At 51.0% G+C, this 24262-nt stretch overlaps 1 protein-coding gene across 3 annotated transcripts; it reads left to right on the top strand.

Annotated features, from left to right (window-relative positions):
- The first annotated feature begins 583 nt into the window (after positions 1-583).
- LOC130107417 (NUAK family SNF1-like kinase 1) lies at positions 584-24262 on the top strand. 3 transcript variants are annotated; one of them, XM_056274016.1, is made up of 7 exons: positions 584-1092; positions 11652-11772; positions 13034-13185; positions 16284-16349; positions 20510-20629; positions 21212-21344; positions 22510-24262. In XM_056274016.1, exons 1-7 carry the CDS (start codon positions 820-822, stop codon positions 23760-23762), a joined length of 2118 nt encoding a protein of 705 aa, XP_056129991.1. In that variant the 5' UTR covers positions 584-819; the 3' UTR covers positions 23763-24262. The 3 variants fall into 3 exon arrangements, with proteins under 3 accessions (XP_056129991.1, XP_056129992.1, XP_056129993.1); XM_056274017.1 differs by lacking the exon at positions 20510-20629; XM_056274018.1 differs by lacking the exons at positions 16284-16349; positions 20510-20629.

The raw sequence follows: 24262 nt of genomic DNA, 5'->3' as shown, positions 1-24262 counted from the left end.
TGTAGAGACGCCCGACCAAGCCGGAGGTAACACGGGGATTCGAACCGGCGATCCCCGTGAAAAAAAACCGAATTCTAATCGCATATTTGAATTTGTATTGTTTAACTACTAGTCGTTACGGTACTACGCTACGCGAAAAGGAGTCCGGCGACTCTGCGCTCGGCTCTTCCTCGACGGCCGGATGCGTTAGGGAACCGGAACCGGAACTGGATTTCAGGAACTGCGTCACGCGGTTCAGATTCCGCTTTCCAGCGCAGTTAAACGACAACGTGTCTCAAATGATCGTTTCTCACATTTTGTTCCAAGTGACATATTTCTGCATATACAGATCAAGATCATTCCGCTGGCGAAACTAAAAGAAAGCTATTATTATTATTATTAATATGCTATTAGCGGAAGATCATTGTTTTCTGAAGCTGCACCGAGACCGGGGGGGGGGGCACGGGACTCTCGCTGGGCGTGCCAAGGGCGTGACGCGTACGCGCGCTGCCGCGGAGCGACTCCGCCCACCGCGGGAGTCCGCCATGTGGGTCTCCTGCGCTCCTGTTGCTGCTCCGGCTCAGAGGAGAAAAAGAGGAGAGGAGAGCGGCGAGGAGAGTCCGTACCGCGCAGACCTCCGGCTGGCACGGTGCCCCCCCCTTCCCAGCATCGCCGCGCTTTGTGAGGCTTGGCGTCCCGGTGATTTTATTTGATTTGTTCATTCGTTTTTTCTAATAAGCCCTCCCGGACCCGTATGGACCCCCGGCTCAGCATCCCGCGGCGCCCGGTCTGGCGGGGCTGCTGGGCGGCCCTTTAAACAGGTGCGCAGAGGGGGAGAGGATGGGCAGACGGGAAGCCCGCGGAGACCCCGGCGTCATGAACCCCGCCGACCGGACCGAGCTGGGCTGCCTGCAGGACGGAGCGTCCACCGGCCACGACGCCGGCCGGGACACTGGGACCCGCAGCCCGGACAGGGGCCACGCGGCCCCCGGGGAGGTGAAGAAGCACCAGCACAAGCACAACTTGAAGCACCGCTACGAGCTGATGGAGACTCTGGGCAAAGGCACGTACGGCAAGGTGAAGAGGGCCGTGGAGAGAGCCAGCCAAAACACGGTGAGTCAGTCCGGGCTTGGACAAGCTGGCAAATCAGCACTTAACCCAACACCCCCCGAAGTGCCCATGTAGGGCATGGACGTCACATTTGGGGCTATGTTGCATCACTGAATACCATTGGATGTTGTGATGGTACATTTAGGAAAGCTTTGGGGGACACTTTAGTATGGGGAACGTATTCACCATTAATTAGGTGCTTATTAGCAACATATTGGCTCTTAATTGGTCATTATTAAGTACTCATTAATGCCTTATTCTGCATGGCCTTATTGTACAACCAGTAAGCCATGAGCTATGAGTTTTCCCTCTATAACCTCAGAATTATTGCTTATTAGTAGCACCATCTCAATATGCTTTGCATAAGGTGGTAGTACCACAAGAAGAGTTATTCTCCCTTACTAACACTTAATGAATATGGTCTGTTCTTACATAACACAACACAAAACTACAAGTGTTCATAGTGTTACATTACTCTAAATTAAGTATTAGTAGCACCATCTCAATATGCTTTGCTTAGTATGGCCTTTATAAGGTGGTAGTACCACAAGAAGGGTTATTCTCCCTTACTAACACTTAATGAATATGGTCTGTTCTTACATAACACAACACACAACTACAAGTGTTCATAGTGTTAAATTACTCTAAATTAAGTTGTTGTTACTTAGAATATGTTCCCCATACTAAAGTGACATCTTGGTCATTACTAATTCACTAGTAATTACGTTTTTTTACTTAGAATATGTTCCCCATACTGAAGTGTTACCAAGCTTTGTTTTCTTTTCTTTTTTTTTTTAATCTTTAACCTGGAGACGGGCAGTAATTCCGCGTCGTTATCATTTATCGTCTTTCATACGGCGTCATATGGGGATGAAATCAACCTTTAAAATGACCCGTTTGGGCCAAAAAGTGTCATACATACGTGTAATAATGTGCACGTAACGTACGTATGTGTAGGTCTATAGTCAATATTGTGCTAGTTTCCAATATTGGGCAATGCTTCAATTGTATCTCGGTGGTATTGTAATGGGAGGAAATTTGGATGTTTGTCACATTATAGTACACAAGTTTGTCCTCTCAATTGATGACAACAAGACTCCATGACCCTGGAATCTTTCACGAGACGAGGTCTGAAATATTCGAGGGAGTATTTCTGCAAAACCAGTTTTGGCTTGATTCAATGTGATGAACCTCAGCCGGATTCCTGAATATAAGGTTTTTGGTTCGCACATGTTAAGCAGATATTGTGAATATTAATATCATATAGAATTCCCCCATGATCATTATGATTATGATATTTCCAATATCGCCCATTCCCCGCCTCATCGGTTGTTAACAAGGTGATATATGTGACTATCGGTACCACAATGTGCTCTTCTGGCAGTTGGCTGTGCAGGGGGTCTCAGGACGCTGACCTTTAGCCGGCCTGTGGGTCTTCCATGTGGTTTAGGGTATTAAATATTAACACAGAGGGGGAGGTTAGAGAGAGATTGAGAAATGTTGTGCGTGTGTGTGTGTGTGCAGGTGCGTGCTTGGTGTGCGTAATGTGTCTGTGTGTGCTGTGGCTGAACGTATTGGCCGGTGCTGTGCCCAACATCTTACTTCCCTTTGTCGCTGGTGCAGAGATGCCTTTGGTCTGACTCACTCGACACTCAGAGAAGGAGATGGAGCTGCCACAGTGGATGCTCTGCAAACTGTGTGTGATCCTTTACCCGGCTGTCGTGCATGTGAACAGACAATATGAGCATGCTTAAACACACACACACACACACACCTATTCTAATTGGGACATTCGATCCCCATTAGAACACAAAAACCTGAAACCACCTACCTTGTGGGGACATTTTGTGGGTCCCCATGAGGAAAAGGGTCTATTTTAGGGTTAGGACTTGATTTTAGCGTTAAGGTCAAGTCAAGTCCATTTTATTTGTATAGCCCAATATCACAAATGACAAATTTGCCTCAGTGGGCTTTGGGATTAGGCTAGGGTAAGGGTTAAGGTTAGGGCTAAGGGCTAGGGAATGAATCTAGTCAATGAGGGGTCCCCACAAGTAAAGGGTGACATGGTATGTGCCTAACCCTAAAATAAACCCTTTTTACCCCTGAGAACCCATAAAGTGTCCCCACAAGGTAGGTGGTTTCAGGTTTTTCTACCCTAATGGGGATCAAATCTCCCCATTAGAATAGAAAAACCTGGCGCACACACGCACCGCTCCGAACTACACCCTTTCTCCGACCAGATGGGGTTGCAACAGTGTATAGTGATGCCTACTGGGTGCAATTAGAAGCCGAATAAAAATTTTCTTTTCAGACACAGCTTCCAACTTCTGAACATTTAGGGTATAAAAACAAAATTTGTCGCCAGATTACTTTGATTAATCGGGGATTTAGTGCGCTTTACTGTTGGGCCTTAATCCTGCATTTTGCAGTGATCAGAGCAGGGAGAGGGAGAACCCCCGCTGGCCCTGAACGCCCCCCTCTTCGTTATTCAGTCAACAAACAGGCTGTAAGAAGGATAATCCAGCTGCAGTCAGATTGCAGATGTGGGGCTGGTGGCGATACTGCCTGGCTGACCGGCATTCCAGCACGAGGCGGCATGAAGACAGCACACAGGTACTCGGTAAAGGATCTCTGTGGGACCCGTTCTGATCCGATGCAGAGAGGCCGCGGGCGTTTGGGCCAGGACGAGGGTGAGGGAGGCGGCGGGGGGTGGGGGTTGAATTCTTTGAGCCGGTAGCTGGTGCATACCAAGGATTCTTTGAAACAAAACGGACATTATTTTTGGAAACAAGTCCAGGGGGCTGTTGCCAGAGAGAGGAATGGGGAGAAGGAGGTGGAGGAAAGCGTTTTAGAGACGGGAGGAGGAGGAGGAGGGGGGAGAGGAGAGACGGCGGGTGGTGGCTTAAAGAGCCGACTCAAGGCTGTCATTAGGAAATATCTGAGCGTCCGTCCAGGCCCCGGCGTAGGCTAATGAGGGGAAAGGAGGGATGAAGGGAGAGAGAGGAGGATGAACATTTCTGGAATACCAGGTCACCAAATTGTTTGGTTGGTAACTCTCGTTGGCGCTGACTCTAAATCCCAACATAAACGACTCCTGCGCCGGTGTTTTTTCTAGTTTCTCAGCGATCGTCACTGGGCCACAAAGCACAGCTCTGGGAGTCTGGGCCCTCTGCTGTTGACCTGCCCCCCCCCCCCCCCAATCTGGTTCAAGAAAGGAAAAGTTTCCTCGTGCGTTTTGCTTGTATTTGTGTGTGTGTGTGTTTAGATTGTGGCTGGATGAGGCCAAGAGTCTATTTGGCAAGGACCCTGTATAATCCTGCTGTTAAATCGGCCACAGATGCAGTTTGGGCCTTTACTGACGTTCAAGCTCTTAGGATGTGTACGTGCATGCTTGTGTGTGTGTGTGTGTGTGTGTGGCAAATCTTCTATGGGAATAATGAGGCAGGAAATAACTTAGATATGCTAGGCTGTCCCCCCCCCCAAACCCCAAGAGTACCTACACACACACACACATGCACGCACATACACACACAGAGAAAATCATGCATGTACGCACTCACACACCTCCGGCTACATGGGACAGGGCCGTCTGCAGATATGTTGTCTGCTGCTGATAGCGGGTGCAGACTCTCTGCCAGGCTCTGTGCACAGACAGCGGGGAAACATTGTTTTCAGGATGGCGGCCAGGTCACTGGAGACATGGTAAAACATTTATCGGCTGCAGCTCCTAAAAATGGACCGCGGAGCAGATACGGCTTCGCAAAGTGTCAGCCACGGTTACTGTTGAGTTGGTGTGAGAAAGAGCACTGGCACATAGTGAGCCTTTTTGGGTAAATATGAAAGCTATGCCGCAGCGTACGGCATTTCTGAATTGTTGATGGTGCAGTTCTGTCGCCAGACTCTTAACTCGCGATCGTCCGAGAATGTCACACGGACTGCTGCTTATGTCTCCTCCATGCTCCTGCTTACTGTTTGGAATTGAAGCCTTCATCTCACACATGGCACTTTTATTCAGATGAACGACGAGACATTTTAAATGGGAGGGATAGTTTAGCGGTCACACTGCAGCCCCCCCCCCCCATGCACACACACACACATGCATGCATGCATGCACAACACATGCATGCACAGGTGAGCACACAAATGAACGCACACATGAGCACAGACTGCAGGATGCTAATGTGCGGTAAGGTCTTGTGTGCAACATGTTAAAGTGAGTCCTCTGCACGTGTCCTTGTAAGAATGCCGCTAGCAGAGGCCTAAAGGCAGCACAATGCCCAGAGTGTCTCTCTGTGTCGGCTAATCAAGTCTTAACGCGAGAGGGGTGGCGAAATACCAGTCCTTTGCCCCGGCAGCCCTGCGGTGGTGTACTTCAAAAATACCCCCCACCCCTTCCCCCCGTTCGAATTTCCCTTCGCCTATTTGATTTGCCTCCCCCCCCCCCCCTTATCTCTGCTGTGAGTTTCCATTCTCTCCGTCCCTTTTACCCTCTTCATACTCGGCCTTTTTCCATTCGTCTTTCCACGGTCTCACCCAGCAAGCTATTTGGATCAGGAATCCAGTATGAGTGTATAAGCCTATACATATAACTCACTAGTACCTAAGTGTGTTATCCTGACGTTCACCTGGCAGTCACCAGAGATGTGTGACTGGAGCCTCGGTGTCTCTGGACTCAGACTGTTTCCACAACACCGGCTTTGAGCTGCACGGTGGAGGGCCTTCACAGCACGTAGCACTTTCCAGGACAGACATTATTTTAGTTCAAGTCTAGTAAGCCAACGTTCTGGCATCTAAATGTGAGAAGTGTACTCGGTAAAAGCGTTGTCTGAGACGCATTTTACTCCGTCGCAGGAGATAATACTACTTTTTCACAGTGACACAGTTAACTTGACCTGAAAGGTCAGAGTTGCATCCACAGCTCAGTCCCAGGAGTTCCCTGGCGTGTATAACATGTGTGTGCGTGTGTGTGTGTGTGTGTGTGCATGTTACATAACCACAGCAGTTCAGAGAGCGTGTGAAGTTATGTCTTCTGATGTGCTGCTCTCTGCAGCAGCTGAGAATGCAGAAGAAAAGCCCGCTGGACCTTAAAGACGCTCTTGGGGTTGACAGAGTGATGCAGAGGGTGTCGGCGAGCAGGACTCTGTTTAAATCCCAGACACGGTGGGACAGAGGCTCATCGGACCTGTTGTTGTAGAAGGTTCTTAAAGAACACCTAAACCCTGTACCATTTTTGCGGGTTTGTTGCCATGGTGTAAGCATAGCAGGATAAAGACAGCTGCAGCTAATAACATTCATGATGGGTCTGTTTGATTTAGGTGTAGCAAGCATTTACAAGCTACCATCTAAAGGCGAAAAACCTGTGTGTCGGCCTGATCTTGGGACCAAGTGGTGTAAGCATAGCAGGATAAAGACAGCTGCAGCTAATAACATTAATGATGGGTCTGTTTGATTTAGGTGTAGCAAGCATTTACAAGCTACCATCTAAAGGTGAAAAACCTGTGTGTCGGCCTGATCTTGGGACCAAGTGGTGTAAGCATAGCAGGATAAAGACAGCCACAGCTAATAACATTAATGATGGGTCTGTTTGATTTAGGTGTAGCAAGCATTTACAAGCTACCATCTAAAGGTGAAAAACCTATGTGTCAGCCTGATCTTGGGACCAAGTGGTGTAAGCATAGCAGGATAAAGACAGCTGCGGCTAATAACATTAATGATGGGTCTGTTTGATTTAGGTGTAGCAAGCATTTACAAGCTACCATCTAAAGGTGAAAAACCTGTGTGTCGGCCTGATCTTGGGACCAAGTGGTGTAAGCATAGCAGGATAAAGACAGCTGCAGCTAATAACATTAATGATGGGTCTGTTTGATTTAGGTGTAGCAAGCATTTACAAGCTACCATCTAAAGGTGAAAAACCTGTGTGTCGGCCTGATCTTGGGACCAAGTGGTGTAAGCATAGCAGGATAAAGACAGCTGCAGCTAATAACATTAATGATGGGTCTGTTTGATTTAGGTGTAGCAAGCATTTACAAGCTACCATCTAAAGGTGAAAAACCTGTGTGTCGGCCTGATCTTGGGACCAAGTGGTGTAAGCATAGCAGGATAAAGACAGCCACAGCTAATAACATTAATGATGGGTCTGTTTGATTTAGGTGTAGCAAGCATTTACAAGCTACCATCTAAAGGTGAAAAACCTATGTGTCAGCCTGATCTTGGGACCAAGTGGTGTAAGCATAGCAGGATAAAGACAGCTGCGGCTAATAACATTAATGATGGGTCTGTTTGATTTAGGTGTAGCAAGCATTTACAAGCTACCATCTAAAGGTGAAAAACCTGTGTGTCGGCCTGATCTTGGGACCAAGTGGTGTAAGCATAGCAGGATAAAGACAGCTGCAGCTAATAACATTAATGATGGGTCTGTTTGATTTAGGTGTAGCAAGCATTTACAAGCTACCATCTAAAGGTGAAAAACCTGTGTGTCGGCCTGATCTTGGGACCAAGTGGTGTAAGCATAGCAGGATAAAGACAGCTGCAGCTAATAACATTAATGATGGGTCTGTTTGATTTAGGTGTAGCAAGCATTTACAAGCTACCATCTAAAGGTGAAAAACCTGTGTGTCGGCCTGATCTTGGGACCAAGTGGTGTAAGCATAGCAGGATAAAGACAGCCACAGCTAATAACATTAATGATGGGTCTGTTTGATTTAGGTGTAGCAAGCATTTACAAGCTACCATCTAAAGGTGAAAAACCTGTGTGTCGGCCTGATCTTGGGACCAAGTGGTGTAAGCATAGCAGGATAAACACAGCTGCGGCTAATAACATTAATGATGGGTCTGTTTGATTTAGGTGTAGCAAGCATTTACAACAGTCTACAGTTTTGTCAGTGCTTTCCCAGAAGTACACTTAAATCTAAAAGACCTACTAAAAATACCCATTATTAGGCCTGTGCCCCATTTCCATTTACCCAGTAACCACAGTAACGTGCCTGTTTATTTGTTTTGCGCTAAACGAACTTTTAAACGTGTTGGGTTTGAGTTTTCTCAACACACCAATTGTAACTGCAAGTCATGTAGATTTTCACTGAAGATTGTTTCCCTAAGAAAGGCACATCTCAAGGCTATTTTCCTACTTTTATTCTTTAAAATTGCAGCAGTTAATATTGGTTTGCCCCAACATACACTCGTTAACCGTTTACTGTGTTTATTTTATACACCGTAAACCAAGTATGCAAACTCTGTTACCTACCAGCACACATTCTACCCACTGTATCATATAATTGTCCACCCATCCAGCCATTATCCAAACCGTTTATCCTGCTCAGGGTCGCGGGGATGCTGGAGCCTATCCCAGCAGCCATTGGGCGGCAGGCGGGGAGACACCCTGGACAGGCCGCCAGTCCATCACAGGGCCCACACACACACAGACACACACACACACACACACACAACAACTAGGGACAATTTTGTATGGCCCTTTCACCTGACCCAGATAGCAAAATGGCTGTGGCCTGGACCCGTCCCACACCCAACACTTTCATCCGGCCCACATACTGTGTGGAATGATGGCACTTTGGTGGTCCGCTCCTGTTTGCCAGATCTGAGTCAGAACCAAGCCATAGAAATGCTGCATATGCCACATATTTGCCAAAGGTGGCCCGTATTTGTTTTGCGATATTTGGGCCATATTCACCATTTACCACACGGGCCACTTCAGGGTCACATCCAGATCACATGTTGCCGAGAGCGCCGCATCTTTGCCTAAAAAGGCCACATTTGATTTGGCATATTTGGGCCATATTTGCTATTATACATGTGGGCCACTTCAGGCTCACATCCATTTTGTCAGGGCCAGAAGAAGACCACCAGTGCTGCATCACTGCCTGAAGTGGCCCACATTCGGATGCTATCTGGGGACCTACATGTGTTTGGACTGTGGGAGGAAACCGGAGCACCCGGAGGAAACCCACACAGACACGGGGAGAACATGCAAACGCCACACAGAGGACGACCCGGGATGACCCCCAAGGTTGGGCTACCCCGGGGCTCGAACCCAGGACCTTCTTGCTGTGAGGCGACCGCGCTAACCACCACCATGCCACCCTCTCTTATCATTATATCAATTACTGATCATATTAGAAGTTTTATGGTGTACAGTTAATTTTGACCCAAACAGAACATGAAGTCAGCCTCTCTCTCTCTCCCTCCCTTGTATGTATGGTGTGAAGGTTTGGGTGTGTCTCGCTGGTGTGTTTCTTTGTGTTGTTGTTGTTGTTGTTGGGGTTGTGGGGCTATATTAGGTACAGCGAGCGTGTGAGATTACAGAACAAGAGTGTGAACAGTGCAGCTGTCGGCCTTCTGCCTCTCAGCCCGCTCACATCACAGCAGACTCTCACCCCCACCGTCCCACTTCTAAAACCCGCCTGATCACCTCTGAGACCCGGGGATCCTGGCTGTTGGTGTGTGTGTGTGTGTGTGTGTGTGAATGCGTGCACGCATGGAAACATGCATGCGTGGATACGCACCCGCATCGCATACACATCACATCTGTTTCTGTGTGTGTCAGACAATGTTTGTCCCTGTTTTGGAGTGATGAAGATGAGGGGAAATCCATCAGTCAATCAGTCAGATTTTATTTGTGTAGCACTGTTCATACAAACAAACGTAACACAAAATGCTTCACACAATAAAACAATAAAAATCCCCCCCCCTCACAAAAAAATACAGACAAATTGTATAAAAATACAGACAAACTGAGTTAGTAAAATAAGTAAAAGTGCCATAAACGCTGATTGATAAAGTAACAACAGAGCGGAATAGATAAAAATAGCAAAATATAGAAAACGCACTCTCACGCACACACACACACACACACTAAGAATTTAGCTGTAGGCTGTTAAAAAGTAAGGTTTTCAACCTGCTTTTGAACGTGTCCAGCGTGGGGGCCTCTCTCAGGTCCTCAGGCGGGGCGTTCCATCTACTTGGGGTGTAAACAGAAACTTCCCGCGCTCCAGACCTGCACGAGGGGGATGGTTACAAGACCACTGCCACGGACCCGAGGGTTCTGCTGGTTCCTAAGGAATTAGCATGTGTTTTATACGGCGCGCTGCAAGACCGTTTAGCGCTTTGTACGCAATTAACACAATCGTAAATCGATTCGAGTCTGGACGGGGAGCCAGTGCAGAGGTCTAAGAGCAGGTGTGATGCGCTCATACTTTGTAGTTCTGGCGAGGACACGCGCTGCTGTGTTTTGAATTAACCTCAGTTGTCGCACAACTGATTTTGGGAGGCCGGTGAATAGTCCGCTGCAGTGGTCTGGCCTGCTCGTTGTAATGCCTGGATTAATTTCTCAGTCTGGTTCTGATAGAAAGCCCCTTAGTGGGGAAGCGAGTTACGTGTCGGGCGGTTGGCGTTTCTGTGGAATTAACTGTCGAGGGATCGGTTCTTGCTGGCACCGTGTCTCCCGGTGAAAACGAACAACAAGGGTTTCACAAAACTGCCTTTGTAGAGCGGACATTGCAGTCCCAACTGGTTTTGGGTTCCCCCCCCCCCCTTTTCTCCCCAATTTTTTTTTTTTGGCCAATTTACCCCACTCTTCCCGAGCCGTCCCGGTCGCTGCTCCGCCCCCTCTGCTGATCCGGGGAGGGCTGCAGACCACCACATGCCTCCTCCCATACATGTGGAGTCGCCAGACGCCTCTTTTCACCTGACAGTGAGGAGTTTCACCAGGGGGACGTAGCGCGTGGGAGGATCACGCTATCCCCCCCCCCCAGTCCCCCCTCCTTGAACAGGCGCCCCGACTGTGCAGTGACCAGGACGCACACCCACATCCGGCTTCCCACCTGCAGGCACGGCCGATTGTGTCTGTAGGGACGCCCGACCAAGCCGGAGGTAACACGGGGATTCGAACCAGCGATCCATCCCGACTCTATTGTAGCGCTCGCTCCTCGCTCGTTGTGGAAGGCAGACATTTTTCCTCTAAATGTCATCGGTGCGGGTTTCATCCTCCTTTAACATTTTGAAGTTTTAAACCTTCACACAGGCACGGTAGCCTCACAGCAAGAGGGTCCTGGGTTCGAGCCCCAGGGTAGTCCAACCTTGGGGGGGGTCGTTCCTGGGTCGTCCTCTGTGTGGAGTTTGCATGTTCTCCCCGTGTCTGCGTGGGTTTCCTCCCACAGTCCAAAGACATGTAGGTCAGGTGAATCGGCCGCACTAAATTGCCCCTTGCTATGAATGTGTGTGTGTGTGTGTGTGTGTGTGTGTGTGTGTGTGTGTGGGCCCTGTGTGATGGCCTGGCAGCCTGTCCAGGGTGTCTCCCAGCCTGCTGCCCAGTGACTTATGGGATAGGCTCCAGCATCTCCGCGACCCTGAGAGCAGGATAAGCGGGTTGGATGGATGGATGGATGGATGGATGGATGGATGGATGGATGGATGGATGGATGGATGGATGGATGGACGGATGGATGGAAACCTTCAGACAACACCGCCCCTTCAGATCGATCGACACACATGCGGCTGTTCTGTTCACATTTGTTAACTTGGCTGTGTCTCCGTGTGAAACTCCACAGGTGGCGATAAAATCCATCCGCAAGGAACGCATCACCGATGACCTGGACAGAGTTCACATCCAGAGGGAGATAGAGATCACCTCCTCCCTCAGGCACCCCAACATCATACGTTTCCATGAGGGTGAGCGCATGAGAGGACCACGCACACACACACACACACACACACACACACACACAGTCTGAAAGGTTAGAACTTCGCTAAAGCTCTTTGCTGCATCTGTGACCGATTTAACGTCGATTACCCAGGCTCTTTGCCAGATAGACTCCTGGCCTTAACATCGGTCATCTACATGGATTGGCTGACAGTCATACCCGCTGGCCCCCATCACACACACCCATGTGCTTAACCAGTCCCCCCAGACCAGACAGTTGTTCACACAGTGCTTCCAGGAAACTGGATCCAGACATATTACAAACTTCAAAACCTAAGAACAAACCCTGCAGAGTAGATTCAGACCCAGCAACACAGACGGTATAGTGAGAGACTTCATTTTCATCCTTTTCTCCCTCCATCTTGGCCTTTTGTTCACCTAATAGTAGCACTATTGTCATTATTATCTCAATTAAACATTATGTTCATGAGAGACTTTTCATCAAGAACAAATCTCAAGGGCGTCCAGGTGGCATAGCGGTCTATTCCGTTGCCTACCAGCACGGGGATCAGCAGTTCGAATCCCCGTGTTACCTCCGGCTTGGTCAGGCGTCCCTGCCGACACAATTGGCCGTGTCTGCAGGTGGGAAGCCGGATGTGGGTATGTGTCCTAGTTGCTACACTAGCGCCTCCTCTGGTAGGTCGGGGCACCTGTTCGGGGGGGGGGGGAGGACTGGTCCACGCGCTACGTCCCCCTGGCGAAACTCCTCACTGTAAGGTGAAAAGAAGCAGCTTGCGACTCCACATGTATGGGAGGAGGCATGTGGTAGTCTGCAGCCCTCCCTGGATCAGCAGAGGGGGTGGAGCAGCAACCGGGACGGCTCGGAAGGGTGGGGTAATTGGCCGGATACAGTTGGGGAGAAGAAGGGGGGGGAATCCCCAGTAAATAAAATAAAACCAAAGCAAAAATCCTCAGCCAGGAGTGAAAAAGAGACCACAGTTAGATGAAGATGAAGGTCAAAGCTAATGCCAAAGTTGGAGGTAGTGGCTGAGAGGGGAATGTGCTGACCGGAAAAGACATGTTAGGTAGACACACACTTTCGCTATCACACACACGCACAAACCCATGCGTAACACATACAGTACATAAACCACACAGACTTTATACTCATACCTTAGCGGTGCAGCAGGGGCAAAACTAACTGTTATTAGTTGCATTCATTCACCTCCGTTTTCTAATCGGCACATGCAAGCATGCACCCATTCTGAACCTGTCCTGTGTCCCGTGCAGTGTTTGAGAGCCGGGATAAGATTGTGATAGTGATGGAGTACGCCAGCAGAGGCGAGCTGTATGACTACGTCCATGAGAGGAGGAGACTGCCGGAGACCGAGGCCAGAGACATCTTCAGACAAATCACCTCCGCTGTCCACTACTGCCACAAGGTGCCCACACACACGTCCACTCAGAACCAGCACCACGAACTCGGGGTCATGAAACACACGACACACACACGACAGCCACGCCTGGACTCACATACATAAACATAAACACATACATAAATATACATATATAGTTAGTGCTGTCACCTCACAGCAAGAAGGTCCTGGGTTCGAACCCCAGGGTTGTCCAACCTTGGGGGGTCATCCCAGGTCATCCTCTGTGTGGAGTTTGTATGAGCTCCCCGTTTCTGCGGTGGGTTTTCTCCGGGTGCTCCAGTTTCCCCCTCCATCAAAAAAGACATGTATGTTAGGGTTAATACTCCTAAGGAATCAGGAACACTAGTTGTCGTTTCATTTCATGCACTTGCGTACAAGAAATGAAACGAATTGCCATGTACCCCAGCCCACAGCTCTGCAACACAAACACAAAAATACATCCAAGAACTACAAGAACACACACACATCCAAACTAACTAAACAAAAAAAATCATTGTCCTAGGGAATGAACCCCAGCCAGGATGACTGTAGGAACCGCCGGTCTGCATGGGCTAGCAGTTAGCTTAGCTTGCCCTGCTTCCGCGTCCTGTCGGACCACCCTCGGTGTTTCCTCCTCGGGCGCAGCTCCAGGCACTGGACGAAGCAGACCTGGCCCTCCCAGCCAATCCTGTCTGTGCCCCTGACCGAGGCACGGCAAGACGAAGTGGAGTTGGTCCCCGGGTGCTGCACGGCGGCTGCCCACTGCTCCTAGCTACACAGCTAGGATGGCTTAAATGCAGAGAGGAATTTCCCCACGGGGATCAATAAAGTGGCCCTGTGATGGACTGGCGGCCTGTCCAGGGTGTCCCCCCCGCCTGCCGCCCAATGACTGCTGGGATAGGCTCCAGCATCCCTGCGACCCTGAGAGCAGGATAAGCGGTTTGGATAATGGATGGATCAATTAAGTATCTAAAAAGAAAAGAAAAAACATCTTCCAGTCAGGTGACAGTGAGGTCTACAACACATTTTTACATTAAACTCCCAATATTTGCAAAGATCTGCACTGTTGTGTGTCTGTCATGCACTGAGCGAGCCCCCCCCCCCCCAGCAGCCACGTGCGGCAGTTTCATGGCGTGCTGTTGTCATTCGACTGTGCAGCCAAGTAAATACCGTCCTACTAAATCCTCTCCAACTGCTAATCCTAATACCACAGGAAAACTTGACTCGAGTTTTCAGATCTCTTTGGGTCAGAAGAGTCTTAAGTCTGGCTTGTTTTTACAGTCACTCGCACACTGACACACATAGCAAACAGCCTGCCGAAATCAACTGCCTCGACTTTATCCCGGCGAACAAGCGCCTTCTTTGTGTCTTTGTTTTCGTTGCGGGCTTTTGTGTGTGCGCGACCGACAGCCATGCCAGAAAGACAACGATTAGGAAACGGTGAAATCCTATTAAATCAAAACGGCATTACGGTACAGCTCGGGATCAAGCGTTTCGCCGGGTTAGCTACCGGTGGGGTGGAGTGGGGGTGGGGGGGTTTGTACGCATGTGTGCACATCCAGAATGCTCTCAGCTGGAGCTGCTCGGCAGAACCTGACAAGAGACGTCCGAACAGGTCTCGTCCCTGCACATTAGTGGCGTTTCTGACTGGATTCTCCTTTTCATAAAACAACCAAGTCCACACGGAGCCAGGCGGTGTGGTTCACTGGCTTTGAGTTGGGGCAGGGGAGGGGCTTTTAACTTGCCCCTGCCCGACCTTAAACTCCAAAATACGACGCGAGTGTTCTGCGGCGCATGAATGATTTAATGTACTGCCAGGCGTGCGGGGGTTCACACAGGAAGTATTTAGGCTTCAGGAAAGGGAGGGTCATTATTCAGAGTCATTTGCCTTTTTGTTCTCGCCCTCGCAGCCAGTTCAGACTAATACGAAAAAAAATGATAAGAATGTCGACTACGCCAGAAATTATTTCCTTCATTTCTTCCTTCTGGCTTTCCCACCTTCTCACCAGCGCCCACTCTCACGCTCGACAGTGCAGAGTCTCGGATACGCCCGCCGCCGCCGCCGCCGCCGCCGGCCTACAGGAGCGCACAGAACAATGCGTGAGGTCACGTGTAACTTCCTCTCCCTGAGTGTTCTCGAGAGGAGAGGAGAGGAGGCCATTCCAGCTCATTTGCTGGGAGCTACGCGAGGAGCTGGCTGCGGTGGTTAACGTTCCCCTGAATCGCAGCAGGTCCTGGGCGGCCGCGGTAGTCTATAGTCATCTTGTCCGCTTTTCTGCTTTTCTTCTCTCTGCTTATCTTTTTTCTTTTGGACCCCCACTCTTCTCCCCAATTGTACCCAGCCAATTACCCCACTCTTCCGAGCCGTCCCCGTCTGTGCTCCACCCCCCTCTGCCGATCCGGGGAGGGCTGCAGACTACCACATGTCTCCTCCAATGCATGTGGAGTCGCCAGCTGCCTCTTTTCACCTGACAGTGAGGAGTTTCGCCAGGGGGACATAGCGCGTGGGAGGATCGCACTATTCCCCCCAGTCCCCCCCGAGCAGGCGCCTCGACTGACCAGAGGAGGCGCTAGTGCAGCGAACAGGACACACACCCACATCTGGCTTCCCACCGGCGCAGACATGGCCAATTGTGTCAGTAGGGACGCCCGACCAAGCCGGAGGTAACACGGGGATTCGAACCGGTGATCCCCGTGTCGGTAGGCAACGGAATAGACCGCTACGCCACCCGGATGCCCCTATAACCGAGCCTCTTTACTGCTTAATACCATAGGAAGATCGAATCACATCAGATGAATTAACTCAAACAAAGCACTTCCTTATACATGACAGTGATTGAACACAGCCTAAGAGCCTCTCTCGCCCCGCGTTATACACGTCGTCCCGTCAGACAAAACCCAACAGGAATGTTAACGGATACAAGAGGATAATTGATAGACGATTGTCTGCCGGCGAGGCAAGCGGGAGGCCACACCCATAAGAATAACTTAAAAGCACCGCAGACTGATTTCTTGCCGTTTACTCGAGACCATCCAGTCTCGCCAATGCCGAGGAGAAGCGTCGCCGCGTCGGCGAGGTGGGAGCCGTGCGGCGGTGTCTCACGCTGCCTTTGTTCGTCTTTCAGAATGGCGTTATCCACCGAGACCTCAAGCTGGAGAACATCCTTCTGGACCAAGACCTGCAAGTCAAGGTGAGAAAAGCAACCAGTCCTGAGCACGCCTGGGCTCCCCTAGCACGTTCCCTAGAGGGAGAGAAGGGTAAAACAGATGTGCACTGTACAGAACCGTACACAACGGTCTATAAGGGCGGGGGGCGGGGGGGGGTCCCTGCAGTCAGTCGGGGGGCGGGGGGGGTCCCTGCAGTCCTGAGACTGACAAACTCACTTAGACGAGAGATGGAAGCGTTTCTCCCACCGAACTTCTCGTCCAGATGAACCGATTCAACCTTCTGAGTAAAGCAGATGTGCTTTTGAAAATGTAGTGGGGGGTGGTGGTGGGGGGGGGGGTTCGTCCACATGTAGTTACCAGACGAGTGAAATACGAAATACAACTACTGAATTAGAATCGGATCTATCGGCCAAGTAAATTTCCACATGCAAGGACGAAGTCTCGGGTTTGGCTCACGTGGATCAACGTTAGACAATACAGAAGAACAGCAGAAAGGTCGGGGGTCAGGGAGGTTTGACGGTAAGAGTAAGGGCTGGTAGGAATTAGGGTTGTGGTGTAAACAGATCTATACTATTATGTCCGATAAACAGAGGGTATAGCTGAAGTGCGTGAGCGTTCCCTCCTCTGCTATCAAGTGACGGTCGGTATGAGAGAACTTTGAGTCATTTGTACAGTTCCGAGTTTACCCAGATGATCAGCTCTGTGGAACTGAAATCATCTGTTTCTAAAAAAGAGTTGACGGAGAAATTCCTGGAAGTTTGTTTTTTCCATAGTGGATGTATAGTTTGGAAAGAGAAACTTAAAATAGCTCCGCCGCGGATAACAGATACTCTCGCCAGCTCCGAAATAGAATACAAAACAATCCACACATTCAGTTATTGGACCTCATCCTGACCACAATCATTCTGATGTGTTGTTAAGCCATCTGCTCAAAATTGGGAGGGGGGAAAAAAAACCAACGTATAACAGCACCCGGGGGTCATGCCTTGCCTTATTTGGGCATTCCTCTCCTCGTATGGTCGCCGTGCATAGTCCAGGGGAATGCAGGGAATCCACAGGCAGCCGGGCATGTCGCAGGGTTTTTAATATAAGAACGCTCCGCCTGTCCATCAAAAGAAAACATTGCATGCGGACCTCTCGGGTCTCACCACAATGGCCTCTTCCCGTGCCAAGTCAGGAAATGGCGTGAGACTCGGTGGAATGCATGCACACCACGTGTCTGCATAGTCACTGATGAATGTCATGCTACACAGTCATGCGGTTCCTGGTCCGGTTTGCAGCCCGCATTCAGTGCAGGTTGCCGGATAAACGCTGGGTTGCCGTGGTCGGTATTTTCCACACAACGCTGGACTGTGTCTCAGGACCATCGCTGTGCTCCTACATCAAACCCGTCCACGTGAAAAGAAGTGGCTGCACTTCAGGTTTTCCGAGCATACTGGAGTACGGAGAACTTATGCGGTACTTTGAAGTACGCTGTTGTGTTACTCTTCGAGGCTGAAACGTCCCTCTTGGTTCTGTTTACGAGCCTCTCGGGATTTCTCCTTGTATCCGCGGCGACCGTCGGGACAAATACAACCACAACAGACAAGGCGTTACGATTAAAGACAGACATTTGACGACAACGTGCTCCACAACAACACCGCCGACAAGCGAGAATTAAGTGGAGCAAACGACAAGAGACACGCAGCTGGTATCACCAGGAGTTTGTTTACCAGAGCTGTACTGGAAGAAGGATCTCTGGGCACAGGAAGTCCGTGGCGGCGGTGCCCTGTACCTCCGTCCTGACGCTCACAACTCGTGTAGAGAGGATGTGTGATGCATCGCTGAGGATTGCTCGGCCTTCCCCTTGTGAGCCGCAGTGGGTTACTGAAGGCCCGGACTGGAACCCCCATGCTACGCTACTACACTAGCCCCCCATAAACAGCCGGTAGATGTATGTTCTGTATCAATAACCGACTCTCTTCACGGACACGTTCTCCTTGATTGAGGGATACGCCGCCGTGGTGCAACACGTTGATGAGCTAGCCCCCGCACATGGATGACCAGACTTGCTAGCCCACTTGGCTAACAAGTCAGACCCTTTAGTCGACTGGTTAACATGGTCGAAGGAGGGGGCAACCAGGAACTGCCGCAGCCGGGACGCACGTTAACCAGTCGACTAAAGGGTCCAACCCGTTAGCCAAGGGCTAGCACGTCTAGTCATCCATGGTCGTTACACACACCAAAACTAGGACTCTGGACTGGCCAAAGTGCTTGACTAGAAATATATATGCAAGTATACTTGTACTTGTACGTGAAAGTTCTTTTATTTTACCCCCCCCCTTTTCCTCCCCAATTGTAACCGGCCAATTACCCCACTCTTCCGAGCCGTCCCGGTTTCTGCTCCACCCCCTCTGCCGATCCGGGGAGGGCTGCAGACTACCACATGCCTCCTCCCATACATGTGGAGTCGCCAGCCGCTTCTTTTCACCTGACAGTGAGGAGTTTCACCGGGGGGACGTAGCGCGTGGGAGGATCACGCTATTCCCCCCAGTTCCCCCTCCCCCTCGAACAGGCGCCCCGACCGACCAGAGGAGGCGCTAGTGCAGCGACCAGGACACATACCCACATCCGGCTTCCCACCCGCAGACACGGCCAATTGTGTCTGTAGGGACGCCCGATCAAGCCGGAGGCAACACGGGGATTCGAACCGGCGATCTCCCGTGTTGGTAGGCGATGGACTAGACCGCCACGCTACCCGGACGCCCCGTACTGGAAGTTAAACCAAAAGTGTACCTGCGTACTGTTTGTACCGAAATGTATGATCTACACAAATACTAAACGTGTACTCAAAAAAAAGAAGTATTTAACAAGTCTAAAAGTTCAAGTGAAGTTTAAATGTACTTTTCCTCAATTTTGCAAATTCAACAGAAGTTATATAAAGGTACGCTTGCCGGTGTTCGGTTCAAAAGAGGTCTTTTTCCCGAGGCTCGGCCTCGAATCCTCCGAACCGGATTTCAGGGCCTTTTCCAGTGGCTCGTTTCCTCGGTCCAGGGAGTGCGGCCGCGGACTAGGAGGCCGTGGATTTCACGCGGCGGCCACGGACAAAAGGTCGTGTTAATTCCCCCGCACGTGCACAGGAGAGACACGGTTACCAGACAGCGAGTGTTTGTGTCTTCCGCTGGCATTCGGGGGAGGGGGAGGGGGGGGGGGGGATAAAGGATGCCTCTTCCAAAGCGATGGAATCAGTGCAGGGACCTCACGCAAGCTTAGCTTCACCCGGCTGACTGGCGCTGGTGCCGGTGCCGGGGGCGGGGGGGGGGGGGATTTACACCATGTCTCGACCACACACACACACACACACACACATTTCATGCAAACGCACACGATCCTGCACAGACCTACGGCAGGATTTGCGGGCGTGGAGACGGAGGCTGCTGTTTATTCAGCCTCGCAAACCACGCCAAGACCGTGACTCCGTCTTGTTCACCCGCCAGACGGTGTGGGCTGTAACCCGGGGTCGCCCCCATTGTCCCGCGCGGCGTGTTTCGCAATGGAAACAGAGCTGCCGTGGCCCGGTGTCGTCGACACGACGGGGACGGATAAGCGTGTTAATAGTCTCCTCTGATAGGAAGGTGGCCCGGTTTCGAGTGCCAGCCGCCCTCGGTCTCGAGCGCTTGTCCCGTTACGTGGATGCTCGCAGGCCTCGCTTGCCCTCACGCCAACGCCGGCCTTCGTCTATTTTTGACCGCCGTTCAAAGGAACCGCTTGGGATTGCTGTTTTTCGCCAGATGGTTAATTGCTTGGGTTACGGACCCCCCCCCTCCCCCTCCCCTCCCCCCCCCCCCGGCCCCCCGTGTGTGTCTGTTTACAAGCGTCTGTATTTGTTTCAGTGAATGAGTTACTATGCGGCGAGAGGGTCGGATGACTAATGAGGCCGTCGTGTCGAAGTGTAAGCGTGCGCTGGAGCGGACCACAAGTCGTAGCAGACGATGCTCTGGTTTGAGGTCCGGCAAAGAATGTTCCAGCTGTTTATTCGGCTGTTATGTCATGCGGGTGCCGGGATTCGCTGTCGCACGTCAGCCTCACACTCGGCCGCCTGCAGTGTTCAAGAGTAGGGGGGGGGGGGGGGAATCGCAACAGAAGCGAATGACCGAGCTGCGAATGTGTTTTTCTCTCTCTCTCTCTCCTTCTGTGCGTGCAGCTGGCGGACTTCGGCCTATCCAACCACTTCCAGAAGGGTCACTTGCTGCAGACTTACTGTGGAAGTCCGCTGTATGCATCACCAGAGATAGTGAAAGGGCTGCCCTACCAGGGCCCCGAGGTGGGTCAGCACGCCGCCTTTACTAACCTCCCTCCTGTGCTGAAAAGGGAGATCCAGTCATACAGACTAGCTGACGTGAAGTATGACTGTAATGATGAAAGTGTTGCACAACAGGGCGTCCGGGTGGCGCGGCGGTCTGTTCCGTTGCCTACCAACACGGGGATCGCCGGTTCGAATCCCCGTGTTACCTCCGGCTTGGCTGGGCGTCCCTACAGACACAATTGGCCGTGTCTGCGGGTGGGAAGCCGGATGTGGGTATGTGTCCTGGTCGCTGCACTAGCGCCTCCTCTGGCCAGTCGGGGTGCTTGTTCAGGGGGGGAGGGTGAACTGGAGGGAAATAGTGTGATCCTCCCACGCGCTACGTCCCCCTGGTGAAACTCCTCAACTGTCAGGTGAAAAGAAGCGGCTGGCGACTCCACGTGCATGTGGTAGTCTGCAGCCCTCCCCGGATTGGCAGAGGGGGTGGAGCAACGACCGGGACGGCTCAGAAGAGTGGGGTAAATTGGACAAAAGATACAATCGGGGAGAAAAAGGGGGGGGAAATCCGAGTAACCTAAGTAAATATGTTTTTATGTGTGTTAGGTGGACTGCTGGGCACTGGGGGTGCTGCTGTATACACTGGTGTATGGCAGCATGCCATTTGATGGTACCAGTCATGCTACGCTCACAGAGCAGATAAGCCAAGGACGCTACCGCAGACCCCAGACCTCCTCAGGTCAGTCACCGTCCATCACAATGCACCTAATTCAGTCGCTTGTTGTGGTAGTCCCTAGTTTTGTGTCCAGTAACAGGGTTGTGATACTGACTCGACGCAGGTCAACCGGGATAGATGGCAGCAACACAGAACCACGCTACAATAAGGCATACTTTAAAAAGGGTTTATAAGTGTTAATTATTTCACTAATGGCTACGGACTCATTTATTGCTGCTTTACAAGTCAACAATAAGAGGTTATGACTGTCGAATATAAAAAAAATATTCGGGTTGCCAAGTGGAGAGGCCACATTTTAACAGGATGAGAGCATCTCTATAAACATTACATCTGGAACCACATGACTGGCAAGGACTGCCAGTTCACAAACTCAGCAAGTGGCGTGCAAATAACACAACTTGAAAATGTCATGCAAGGCATACGCAAAATGTCGTGCTGTAGCAACAGCAGCTGCAGTCACGGCGGTTAAGTTTCGGTATAAAGTCGGGTAGCAGTTAAATTTAGGTGACGGTAAAGTTTAGGGTTAAAGTTAGGCTTCTGAGAGAATGTCCATGGATACGCTCGTATTGATGCCACGTGGGCTCCCAACCTGGAAACTCAAAACCCAAACATTCTTTACTGATAGGTTATAACATGTTATTACCGTTTTATAACACACCGATAACTTATTAACCGTTGATAAAATAATAAGTAACCAATAATAAACCCTTTACAAAGAATGCCTTATTGTGAAGTTCTACTACTAGTTAAACGTATGTGGCTCAGTGGTTAGCGCTGTCGCCTCACAGCAAGAAGGTCCTGGGTTCGAACCCCAGGGTTGTCCAACCTTGGGGGGGGGGAGTCATCCCAGGTCGTCCTCTGTATAGAGTTTGCATGTTCTCCCCATGTCTGCGGTGGGGTTTCTCCGGGTGCTCCAGTTTCCCCCACCATCAAAAAGAAACATGCATGTTAGGGTTAAAAGTGCTGTCTGTGCCCCTGAACAAGGCAATGGGAAAATAACGGGAGTTGGTCCCCGGGTGCAGCATGAAGGCGGCAGCCCGCTGCTCCTAGCCACACAGATCATAGCTAGGATGGGTTGATTTGCAGTAACTGGATTTTCCCCGCGGGGGTTAATAAAGGAAACTTGTATAAACTTATATAACCTGACCTCTATCTGTGTTCCATCCAGACGCCTGTGCTCTTATCGACTGGCTCTTGACGGTGCGTGTGGATGAGAGGGCGACGGTGGAGGATGTGGCTAATCACTGGTGGGTGAACTGGGGCTATGAAGAGGGTGTGTGTGACTGCCCCTCCTCCCCAAACCCAGACTGTCCCTCCCCACTGCTGGCCCGCTACATCGACTGGCAGAATCGGGTCACCGCCACCAGCGGCATGGCCGTTGATCCTACGGGCCTGTCCTCTGACTCCTCACACCCATCTCAGGCCTCCCCTCACCCCTTCTACTTCAGCTTCCCTCTGAAGGGCGACCGTGGAGGCGGGGGAGGGAGGGTCCGCGGAGGAGCGTCAAGCCTCAGGAAGTCACGCAAGGAGAACACTATTCCCCAGACCTCTCTGGGCACGTGCGCGGCTGTTTGCACCACAGTTCCCACTGTCGCCGTCGCTTGCGCCTCCTCCACCGTGGAGCGGAAGAAGCCGAAGGGCATTCTGAAACATCAGAGGAGTTTTGACTCGGCCTTCCTCAACCCCTCCAAAGAAAACTCTCCCGCCCAGCCCTGCAACGCTGCTGCCCAACCATATCAACCACACGCCCTCAGCCACGCTCAAAGTGAAGTCCTGCCCACGAGCCTGCCGCCGCACTCCACGTTCAGCCAGCCGTCATCCAAGATGCCCAAAAAGGGTATCCTGAAGAACCTGTATGGAGGAGAGTCAGGCTATGCCTCATCCCCAGAGAGGAGGGGTTCTGAGGTCGGTGCAGGTCTGGGAGGAAGAGTCGACGATAGTCTGGGGGATTTGCGCTCCTGTCAGCCACACGCCTGTTCATCCAGTACAGATGACAGCCCCACCATGCGGACAGAGGCGGTAAGGCGAAGGAAGGGCATTTTAAAACGTAACGGCAAGTTCTCTCGCAGCCTGGAGCTCCCTGACGACCATCACTCGACGTCCTCCTCTGCCCCTGTGATTTTTCCAGAGGCTCTGCAGCACCTCCTCCAGACCACAGGGGGCAGCAGTGGCACCGAGGGGAGCTTGAGTCGACCGCCTAGCGTGGTGAGCGAGGATAGCCTCTTCTCCTGCGATTCCTTTGACCTGCTGGACCTCAGTAGCCAATCACGTCGCAGGATTTTCTCCCGGGGGATGCGGCGGAGCACCTGCAGCTCCGAGGAGGAGCTGGAGGAGCTGGGAGTCGAGGTAGGCAGGGTCAGGTCGAGCAGAGGTCAGCGGCGGGGAGAAGACGGAGAGGCGAGGATGGAGACGCTAAGATGAGCCCAAGGAACCGGGGAATAAAATGAAATAAGGGTCCCGAATGACAGTGCACCCAGACGCTTTTCTGTGTTTGTCGACTGACCTTCATCTGGGAAATGAGGCTTTTGTTTTACTGACAGTTCAAGGTCCCTCAGGCCAAGGTCCCATGTCAAGCCTTCGGACAAAACTGAGCACGCCACTGAAAGCATCAATTTCAGGACGTTTTATCAGTCCTGACACAAATTTGTTTTGTGACACTTTTAAGCATGAGACTACACAGATGGCAGAGAACTCGGTTGAAAGCTGAGGGACTTCCAGGATCTTCTGGAGTATAACTGTGTGACTGCCTAAAGGGGAGCAGACGGTGTATCTAATGAAAGAACTGTTCTGTTGAGGCCTCTTGGGCTTTACTTGTACATTAAACCCCCTGTTTCTGGGTTATGACAGAGATGTACAGATCAGACAAGGGGAACTGAATCTGCAAAGTGTAATCTGAAAAAGTTATCTGATGTACTTGTTGG

This window comes from Lampris incognitus, chromosome 2, assembly GCF_029633865.1.
Source record: "Lampris incognitus isolate fLamInc1 chromosome 2, fLamInc1.hap2, whole genome shotgun sequence".
NCBI classification, from domain to species: Eukaryota; Metazoa; Chordata; class Actinopteri; order Lampriformes; family Lampridae; genus Lampris; species Lampris incognitus.
This window is presented reverse-complemented; position numbering and strand designations above follow the sequence as displayed.

Coding starts and splice junctions, on each gene's coding strand:
- LOC130107417 (XM_056274016.1), top strand. CDS start 820: ATGGGCAGACGGGAAGCCCGCGGAGACCCCGGCGTCATGAACCCCGCC. Junction 13,186..16,283: donor CTGTCCACTACTGCCACAAG/GTGCCCACACAC, acceptor TTCGTCTTTCAG/AATGGCGTTATCCACCGAGA. Junction 16,350..20,509: donor ACCAAGACCTGCAAGTCAAG/GTGAGAAAAGCA, acceptor CTGTGCGTGCAG/CTGGCGGACTTCGGCCTATC.